Genomic DNA, 11,387 nt, shown 5'->3' on the forward strand with positions numbered 1-11,387 from the left:
GTCATCTGTCAGCGATCCATATCCCAGGGGTGGACAACTGGGAGGCGGATTTTCTGAGCAGACAGACTTTTCATCCGGGAGAGTGGGAACACCATCCGGAAGTGTTTTCCAACCTGATTCTCAAATGGGGTCGGCCGGAGTTGTATCTCATGATCCTTGCAGGATTTGGTATGCAGATCTGGTGGGCATGTCATCCCTACCACCTTGGAGACTTCCGTTAAGGAAGGCACTTCTCATTCAAGGACTCTTCCTTCACCCAAATCTAGTTTCTCTGAAGCTGACTGCTTGGAGATTGAACGCTTAATCCTATCCAAGCGGGGGTTTTCTGATTCGGTCATAGAGACCATGATCCAGGCTCGTAAACCTGGGACTAGAAAAATTTTCCACAAGACATGGCGTAAATATCTTTATTGGTGTGAATCCAAGAGCTACTCATTAGAGTTAGGATTCCCAGAATTTTTTCTCCAAAGGAGGATTGGAGAAGGGTTTATTGGCAAGTTCCCTAAGGGGTCAGATCTCTGCCTTATCTATTTTGTTACTCAAACGTATGGCAGATGTCCCAGACGTTCAATCCTTTTGTCAGGTTTTGGTTAGAATCAGGCCTGTGTTTAAACCAATTACTCCTCCATGGAGTCTGAACAGTTTTATTTCTTGTTGCCATTTCTTCACCTCGAAGAGTGTCTGAACTTTCGGCATTACAATACAATTCTCCTTACCTTATTTTTCATTCGGATAAGGTAGTTTAACGTACAAACCTAGGGTTCCTTCCTAAGGTTGTTTCAAACAGGAACATTAATTAGGAGATTGTCAGCAGAGTAAAGTCACTTTAATAAAAACAAAACCATAGATACTCTTATGCACACTTAACCTTTTTACGCCGTTCTATTCCGTCATAATTACACTGGGCTTTAGTGCCGTTCTGACGAAATAGAACATCATAACCGTTGGCTGTCCTAAAGCCAACGGTGCTTCCATGATGTGATCACGGTCTGGAGGGTGTGCCCTAGCATCACAGGGACGCCCCCTGACCCGATCCCATCATTGAAATCTTGCGATCGCATACACGATCGCAGGATTTCAATTTGTTTACATCGGAAAGTTGTTCAGATGTAGACAAATTAACCCGGTCATCAAAGGGTTAACAGTTGAAAATTGCATGGAAATATGTAAATGCCTAATTGCATGTACTAAATATTTAAAGATACAAAAGCTACAACAAAGAACATTGAGGCATACAGACCCATTATCTAAATAATTAGCACAAATAAAAGGAACATACAACATAAATAAAGGCGTATTCGTGAGTAGCACTGAACAACCTATATAAGTATAGAGTAAAGTAGATCGGTTTTGTGCACTATGGGAGCATGATTAGAGGGTAACTTATTATTTAGCAATAATATGGGGGGGGGAATACATTTGCTAAAAATTTATATTCATAAAAAAGAAATGTTGATTCATATGTGCTTAAAGGGATAGTAAACATTTTTTTCTTTCATGATTCAGATAGCGCGTGAAATTTTAAGTAACTTTCTAATTTACTCATTATTTTTTCTTTGTTCTCTTGCTATCTTTATTTTTTGGTTCAGCACCCTGGCTAGCACTCATGATTGGCGACTACATTTAGCCAACCAATGAGCAAGAGCAACCCAGGTTCTGAACCAAAAATGGTCCGGCTCTTAAAGGGACAGTCAACACCAGAATTTTTGTTGTTTAAAAAGATAGATAATCCCTTTATTACCCATTCCCCAGTTTTGCAAAGCCAACACTGTTATATTAATACACTTTTTACTTCTGTGACTAACTTGTATCTAAGCATTCATTCTGACCGCCCCTAATCACATGACTTTTAGTTATTATCTAAACTTGCATTTTAGCCAATTTGTGCAGTGTCTGCCACTAGCCACAAGCGTGATCACAATGCTATCTATATGGCCTACATGAGCTTGCTCTCCCCTGCTGTGAAAAGTAAATAAAATAGAGGAGGCCTTCAAGGGCTTATAAATTATCATATGTGCCTCCCCAGGTTTGCTTTCAACTAGAATACCAAGAGAACAAAGCAAAATTGTTGATAAAAGTAACTTGGAAAGTTGTTTAAAATTACATGCCCTATTTGAAAAATGAAAGGTTTTTTTTGGACTTGACTGTCCCTTAAAGTTTACATTCTTGCTTTTCAAATAAAGATAGCAAGAGAAGGAAGGGAAATTGATAATAGGAGTAAATTAGAAAGTTGCTTAAAATTGATTGATCTATCTGAATCATACAAGTTTAATTTTGACTTTACTGTCCCTTTAACAGTTACTTGAGAGAGTTAATGGCATCTTATGGCACAAGTTAAATAGTATTCAATTATTTGTACCATCTATTGTACTCACATGAAGGGCAGTTGGATCAGGCAAGAATTCTGCATCCTCTCCAAATATAAAGTCAGGGGGCAGCTCTGGGTACTGTGCATTAAAAATAATATCCCCTGGAAAAAAAAATCATAATTATATAAAATATACTGATTTACAACAGCATTCATGAAATCTGTTTAAAAAGCCACCAGCTCCTCTAACTCGTAACAAGTTCCAAGCACATTGTAACTCGGTGAGATAGAATTAATTCTGGAGGCATTTATCACTTGACTTTAAAATGCTATTTAAATTAAAAAAATAATAATAATAATAATATACAGTACAATAATAACATGTTCTATGTGTTTAATCTCTGCAAAGCACTGCTGGCTCATAGACCAGAGAAAGGGAATTCAATATTTCTCTGCATATGGTGTAATCAAAAGAAAGATGTTTAATTTGCCTGTGTTCAGGCAGAGATGTCCTCAAATACTGAGCCGTTTGCAATATTTCAGGGCTGTAATGGGATAACTATATGCTGCAGAAGACACATCAGAAAATAAATGTAATAAGACTAACACTACACACAGACAGGGCATTAGCTCAGTTGTGAGATACAGTATAACCCATCAAATCGAGAACTTTAAAACCCAACGTGCTGTTCTCAGGATTCAGATAGGAAATACCATTTTAGACAACATTCCATTTGGCTTCTATTATCTAATTAGCTTCAGTCTCTTGATATCCATTGCAGAAGGAGCTTCAATGCACTACTGAGAGCAAGCTGAATCCCTCAGATGTGCCAATGACAAGAGACTTATGTTCAGCCACCGATCAGCAGCTAGCTCCCTATAGTGCATTGCTGCCCTTGAGCCTACCTAGGTATGCTTTTCAACAAAGGATATAAAGAGAAGGAAGCAAATTATATAATAGAAGTAACATTGCATGCTCTATCTGAATCATAAAAAATGAAATAAACATTTTGGCTTTACATTCCCTTTAAGTTAAAGAGATAGTAAAGTAAAAATTAAACTTTCATGATTCAGATAGAGCATGCTTTGTTGTCTTGGTATTCTTTGTTGAAAAGCATACCTAGGTAGGCTCTCAGAAGCAGCAAAGCAGTAGTGCAGCAACACAGTACTGGGAGCTGATTTGTGGGTGCACATATATGCTTCCTGTCATTGGCTCACACAAGGTGTTTAGCTAGCTCTGAGTAGTGCATTGCTGTTCCTTCAACAAATGATATCAAGAGAATTAAGTAAATTAGAAAAGTTTAAAATTGTATGTTCCTTAAAGGAACAGTCAACAGCAGAATTTTTGTTGTTTAAAAAGATAGATAATCCGTTTATTACACATTCCCCAGTTTTGCAAAACCAACACAGTTATAATAATACACATTTTACCTCTGTAATAACCTTGTATCTAAGCTTCTGCTGACTGCCCCCTTATTTAAATTGTTTTGAAAGACTTGCATTTTAGCAAATCAGTGCTCACTCCTAGGTCACTTCACGTGCATGAGCTCAATGTTATCTATATGAAATACATGAACTAATGCCCTTTAGTGGTCAAAATGCATTCAGATTAGAGGCAGTCTTCAAGGTCTAAGAAATTAGCATATGAACCTCCTAGGTTTAGCTTTAACTAAGAATACCAAGAGAACAAAGCAAAATTGGTGATAACAGTAAATTTGGAAGCTGTGTAAAATGTAATTCTCTATTTTAATTATGAAAGTTTTTTTTGGACTTTACTGTCCCTTTAACGCCAGTCCTCATGTGCCCATAACAGACCAGATCTTCATGCTATCTGAACTAGAGCACAAGTGAAATAATCAGCTGATCAGTAACCATGGTTACTAACCTGCTCTCGCCCACCAGCTGATTGTTTCATCTGTGCTCTAGTTTAGATATCATGACAACCTGTTAAGGGTCTGAATCACAAAAGAAAAAGTTTTGGTTTTATGTCCCTTTAAGAAGCAGCTGTACTGTATATAGACTGATGCTTCCTGACCTCTCTGGCAACTCAGACAGGGCGGACTTAAAACCTTCCAGACAAATTATTGTGAAGCCCTGTTCTATCACAACTGTATCTGAAACCCAAAAATGTTCCTTCATGATAAAGATATCTCTCTTTTCATTGGCTTGCCAATGTGTTCAGCTAGCTCCCAGTAGTACATTCCAGCTCATTCAATAGCAACATTAATAATAGAAGTAAAATGTAAGGTTGTTTAAAATTGCATGCTCTGTTTGAGTCATGAAAAACATGTTTGGTTTTGTTCCCCTTTAAATTGTGGCAGCAGATGATGCACTGCTTGCCACAAAGACAGGTGAAGGTCCCTACCGTTGGATGGAACATTGTGTGCCTACAATCTGAATACAGAGGCCAATACACTCAGGTACTGCCTATAAACTCTTAAAAAGACAGTAGTTAGCAGTGTCAAAGGAATATAACTGTGCATATATAAAGACTGTGCATATAACTGTGCATATATAAAGACTGTACACAATCTGATAATAGAAGTAAATTGGAAGGTATCTCAAAACGACATTCTCTTTTTGAATCTTGAAAGTTTTTTACTTTAATATCCCTTTGAAAACATAAAAGTAATCGTCTGTGCATTAATAACACATTAGTGCATTTTACTATTATGTCCCTTTAAATAATGAAATTGCGGGGGGCGGAGTCTGACTGAGCTTGGAGATGGCCGCAGTGTCTCTGAGCTCCGTGCTGCGGATATCTAAAGTCGGCGACGAAGCTACAGAATAGAGCCAAGCTTTCTTTCAAGAGCAGATGGAAGGAGGTTGACACCCAGAGTACCCATCGGCTGATCGACCAGGAGCACACACAACACCTCGGCCACCTATCTAACCGGCACTGCGCACTCACGCCAGAAGGGTAAGGCCTACATTGAGGAGCCTAACAACGCCACACACCTCTGGTCTCCACTCCGAAGCTACCCGACATACCAGATAGCTGGGACTTACCTCGGAAACACAGAGGACATTGAGGGCCCGAGGGATGAAGAGTGGCTGCCCATTCTGACTGTTCCGGTCTGGCAGCGTCACACAGGTAGGCCACAGATGCAGGAACTTAAAGCGTGTTAATGTGTCACACTGTATACCGCACCAAACAACAGATGGCCTAAAAATAGCCCAAAGACTCTGAAAATAGTCATCAAGACAGAGAACATGAAATGTAACGCTATACCTTAGCATGGATAACCCCTATATCTAGACATTTATATTAACTATATATCATTAAGCAGTGAGGATATTTTGGGCGGTAACTGTGGGAAAGGGGGCTAAAGAAATTGTTTCCATTTTGTTGTGCACAACACAAACAGGTGCACAGGCTGAACTATTATAGCTACTAACTATAAAAGAATGCAACAGGGTGAATTGAGAGACATTTAAAAGTGAAACTACTGAACAGCCTCTCCCTTTTCCTGCAAATGAAATAAAGAGAGATAGAAGATTGGGTTATACCTTCAGCCTCAGTAAAAGTTTAAACAGAGTAACCTCACAAACGTTTCCATCTACTCTGTAATCTAACATTCGCTTAACAAGCTGTCTCGACCCCACATGTTATAAAAAGGAAGTCATACTTATACACTTCTCAAATCTCAAGTCTGCAGCGCCTGGTTACAAGTAGATCCTCTCCAACATTCTTAGTCAGTATACTATTTATCTCTTTTTCTGCTATTATGTCAGTCAGAAAATCCACCAAAGGAGATAAAACAAATAAACCTTCAACACAGTGAGCACCTTTTTTAAACCCTCTAAACACACTAAAAACACAGAGTTGGCAACAATGGAGACAGGGGGTGACTCAGAACCAGAACCAACACCTCTCACCTCTTAAAGAGAACATGACCCCAGTCAAGAAAGCTGATTTGAGGTGCCTCGTCTCAAAGCAAGATATTACAACTAATGTTGAAAGACTATGGGAAAAAATGGACTCAATGCACACTGCTGTCACTTCAAGCCTCACTGATATACGATCAGAAATAGCTGATTTGGGCGGCAGACTTGATGTGCTGGAAGAACATAGAGACACGGTCACAGACAAACTAGCTGCGTTCTCTAAAACTATGCAACTACAACAAAAAACCATCACAGACCTACAAGATAAAGTTGACGACCTGGAGAACAGGTCTAGCAGAAACAATATCAGGCTAAAGGGAGTCCCAAAAACAATCGCTAACCCTGACCTTAAAACATATCTGCAACAACTCTTCAGAAATATCACAGGAGACCCAGAGGACTCAGACTTTGATATTGAAAGAGCTCATAGAGCATTAAGAGCAAGACCTAAGGGGAAGCACCCCTAGAGACGTTATTATTAAATTCTAATTTTTCCAAGACAAGGAGAAAGTTCTTCAGGCCTCAAGAAATAAATGTAATACAGTCCTATCAAGACCTCAGCCTTCAGACACTTCAAAGGAGAAGCTCCCTACGCCCACTGACCACCCTCCTACGAAAGCAGCAGATTAAATACAAATGGGGTTTTCCTTTTGCTCTTCACATCCTCAAAGATAACAAAACCTTTACAGTTTGGGAACAGGAAAAAATACCTTCAACATGTAAGCTACTGGGGCTGGATACACCACACATACTCACTGAAGACCAACCACAACTACAGTCAAGTTCCCCCAGACAACCCAGGTAGACAAGAGTAAACCGCAAAAGACTCAATAAATAATAAACCTCTGAGAACATTATATTCCTATTTCCGCCTGTGATACCTCTCAGAGATTAGGGTTCCTCACCTTATAACCTGTTATGACTTTCTGAACCAACAGTATCCTTTAACTAAAATGTCTATTAGGATGTCTTCATCCTACAGGTCCCCTAGGGAGACCATACAAATGTCGTGCCTCCTCACTAAAATGTAAGGCAGCTATAATCTTTGTTCAAAAAATGTTTGAGAAGTTCAATTGTTGCTGACTTTCAAGTCTACTTATTAACTTAAATGTACAAGTAGCTCTAACCTCTTTTACTGAAATGTCATTACATTTATTGTAGGTTTACCCATTTATTGGGTTTATGTTGTGTTCTTACCTGTTTTGTTTATTATTTAATGCTTTGTTTTTAATTTTATCTTCCAACTTCTCCAAAGATGCAGAAACTGTACCTTTCCCTGAGGTAACACAGTGTGCCACACCCAGTCAAATGAAATCCTGATCCCACCCGGGCCGCAAGTATCAATAGATTTTACACTCATTCAGGCAGCACTGGGGCCCCCCACTACACTAATCTCATGACCCCCCAAAATACATCTTATATCTCACAATGTGAGAGGGTTAAACACTAACATCAAACGTTGTACAGCTATGTCTCAATATCAACATTTGGGGGCCAATATTATATTCCTTCAAGAAACCCACTTTACCCAGGCTATAATTCCAAAACATTGGGCTAAAAACTTTACACAACACTACCATGCAACCACTGATGCTAAGAAGAGAGGTGTCTCGATCCTAATCCATTCACCTTAGCAGACAAAGAAGGGAGATACCTCATAGTTAAGGGCTGCTTCTCAGACTTGAGTGTCATCTTATGTAATATTTACGCCCCCAATGACAATCAACACACCTTCTTCAATAACATCTCCAACTTACTAACTGGTCGCAACACAAAATTATACTAGCAGATTTTAACATCATCATGTCCAAACACACAGACCTTACTGCTAAATCAAGACCTAAAAGTCTTAGACATAACAAAATAGTGAATGTTATTCAGAACAATTGGCTCCACATGCATTACTTGACTCATGGTTTACGCTATATGCGAAAACATCAGAACAACATACTACTCTTCAGTCCATAAACAATACACAAGACTTGATTATATTTTTAGTAGTCAGATACTACAATCGCTTCTTCGATCCTCGGTAATCCAATCCTGTGTATGGTCTGACCATTCTGTTCTCTCTCTACACCTTGACGGATTTATAGATATTTGCAGGTCTAGAACGTGAACTTACGACCCATCACATTTAAAAGACCCTCTAAACAAAGACAAACTTATTAAATCATTATCTGAATTCTGGGAAGTAAACAAAAGGGTCCACGACTAATCCAATTTCCCCCTGGGCAGCCCATAAGACATATATCCGGGGTCTGCTTATTCAGGAAAAATTGCTTCGGAATAGGCAACATAAAACCCTAATATCCCAACTAAATAAAGAAATTCATGAATTAGAGACTCAACACAGACTGAACCATAGAGCTGGCGTACTGTCTACACTAGAGACTAAGAGATCAAACTTAGCCAACCTTTTAAATAACCAATCGCTGAGAGCAATTCAGAGGCTTAATACACAATACTATATATATATATATATACAAACAAACCTGATAGGTATCTAGCACACAAGTTAAGAGAACGGTGTAGGGCATCTATTATCCCTATCTATTTTACTTCCGAATGGCACTTCCGTGTCCCATCCATAGCATATAGCAGACTTTTATGGGAAACTCTATGATGGCAAAAAAGTAACACACTCACAAACAATGACATCCCAAACCACAAAGTTTTTAGAGGAAGCTAAATTGCACTCCCTATCGAAAGAAGATAGTGATATCCTTAACGCCCCAATCACGAGAGCAGAAGTTTTAGCAGTCATAAAAGACCTTAAGACAGGGAAAGCAGTGGGGCCCGACGGGTTCGCTAGTGAATACTATAAAATGTTTAAAGAAATCTTAATACCCCATCTCACTGATTTTTGCAATCATATTCTAGAGGGCCAAACTATCCCAAATGACTTATTACAAGCAAGGATTGTGGTGATCCCAAACCCCGGTAAAAATCATAAATTATGCTCAAGTTATCGTCCCATATCGCTTATAAACCAAGACCTGAAAATCCTAGCTAAAATTCTAGCCAACAGATTAAAACATATCCTCCCAACGCTAGTCCATCCGGATCAGGTGTGATTCGTTAAGGATAGAGAGGCGCCGGATAATGTAAGACGGATGGTGAATATTGTGGATAATGTGGAGGAGACTCAAGTGCCTTCTCTGCTCCTATCACTGGATGCGGAGAAGGCATTCAACAGGATAGATTGGGAATACATGAGAGCAGTTATACTCCAGATGGGATTTGGGGGTGCCTTCATTAAAGCTCTGAATATGATTTATTCAACTCCCTCAGCTCAGGTTTCTGGGTAAGTTTTCCTATACTAAATGAAAAAGGCAGGGGTGCCTACTATCCCCCCTCATTTTTGCACTATGTATAGAACCCCTGGCAGCTAAAATTAGATCATCACCTGACATCTCAGGAGTGGTGATCATGGATTACGAATATAAACTAACACTTTTTGCTGATGATATCCTACTGACATTGACTAAAACCCTTATATCACTGCCCAATCTATACAAACTCTAAGACCAATTTTCAACACACCAAGAAAGCTATAGAAATCAACTTTGACTTGAGGTGGGCCACACACTCCCTTAAATACTTGGGGATTCACCTAAATACCCAAGTTAATCAGTTATATAAACATAACTTTGAACCCATGTATAAAGAAATTAGGAAAAACATTAATAAGTGGAAGACACATACCTTTTCATGGCTGGGTAGACTCTCGGCGGTAAAGATGACTGTGTTAACCCGCCTATTATACCTATTAAGAACTCTCCCCATAAAGATCCCGACATCTGACTTAAAGACGCTACAGGCATAATTAGTGGCATTTATTAGAGGGAAAAAAATGGCAAGAATCTTATCTACACTTATCACGAGACACAGAGGCCTGGGGGGAGTGGGGGCCCCCAATCTGTAAGAATACTATAAAGCAGCGAGACTAGCACAGACAATACTTTTAGGGGGGAACGCCAAAGGGGTTATTTGGACCCAACTGGAAGCAAATCTAAGGGGATTTACCCACCCAGACGACATCCTGTGGAGTGGACCTCCTTTGGGAGGCACCTTGGAAGGATACAGATCTCCCATTTCAGACAACACTATACACATATGGTCCTTACAAACCAAACAACAGAAATTATTATATACTCAAACATTAATGTGTCCAATCAGATATCTTCTTCCTAGAGACACACAAACAATAGTAGATAAATGGGTGAACAAGGGGCTATACAGGGTGGCAGACTTGCTATATGGTAGAAAACCTAAGACTTTTAATCAAATACAAGCTCACCAAGGCTCGCTGAAACTTCACTGGTTCCAGTAGCTTCAAGTCAATTCAGCAATTCAACACTACACTAAAACTTTATAACCTGTCAAGCTTACAACCCTAGAAATCCTCCTGAAGTCTGCACATAGGCCCAAAAAGGCTATATCCAGAATATACTTAGAGATCCAAACACTAAACAACAAGATTAAATCTGCAGTACTTCTAAACTGGGAGAAAGATCTAGATATATCTAACGATATAGAATGGTGGGACGATATATATAATTCAGCTTGCAAAGGTCTCTTGAGTGCGGACTTGAGAGAGAATACAGTCAAGACCATGTTCAGGTGGTACCTGACCCCGATTAAGACATATTATATGTCTCCCACTAACAATAGATTATGCTACAGGGGCTGCAGGGGTACAGCCTCGTATTGTAATATGTGGTGGGATTGTGACATAATCAAGCCAGTATGGGTCAAATTATCTACCTAACTTAGTTCCGTCTTAGAGGAACAAATCCAATTATCTCCTTCTCAATCTCTTCTACACAAACCCCTGCACCGGTTCAACAACCATATAAATAAATTCATTAAGATTGCCTGCAAAGTTACTAGAACTTGCATAGCAAAGTACTGGAAAATTAGGGAGGAGGTGAAGAACAAATTATCACGAACATATCGAATGTACGAGTCAGCCTCTAAGATCCTTGGCACACAAGCTCAGTTTGAAAAGGTCTGGTTTTATTGGACTCTGAATGGGACTTCAGACACACACAACTAAATAAGATCTCTGAAGGGCGTAGGGTCACAACATTTGATCAGTCATAGGGAGGGGGTCTTGGAATCTCTTAACTAATTCATAAGCAACCTAAATTGCTTTCTGATTGGAGAGTCGTTGGTATTTATTTTT

At 39.3% G+C, this 11,387-nt stretch overlaps 1 protein-coding gene across 2 annotated transcripts in view; it reads right to left on the reverse strand.

The window, feature by feature from the left end:
* The window catches only part of BABAM2 (BRISC and BRCA1 A complex member 2), an 896,806-nt gene that overhangs the window by 814,985 nt on the left and 70,434 nt on the right, over window positions 1-11,387 (reverse strand). For both annotated transcript variants that reach the window (XM_053712651.1, XM_053712652.1), the window contains exon 4: window positions 2,376-2,470. In XM_053712651.1, coding sequence (XP_053568626.1) covers window positions 2,376-2,470 — 95 coding nt within the window. The remainder of the gene's footprint in view (window positions 1-2,375; window positions 2,471-11,387) is intronic.

The sequence above is a fragment of the Bombina bombina genome, chromosome 4 (assembly GCF_027579735.1).
Source record: "Bombina bombina isolate aBomBom1 chromosome 4, aBomBom1.pri, whole genome shotgun sequence".
In the NCBI taxonomy this organism is placed as follows: Eukaryota; Metazoa; Chordata; class Amphibia; order Anura; family Bombinatoridae; genus Bombina; species Bombina bombina.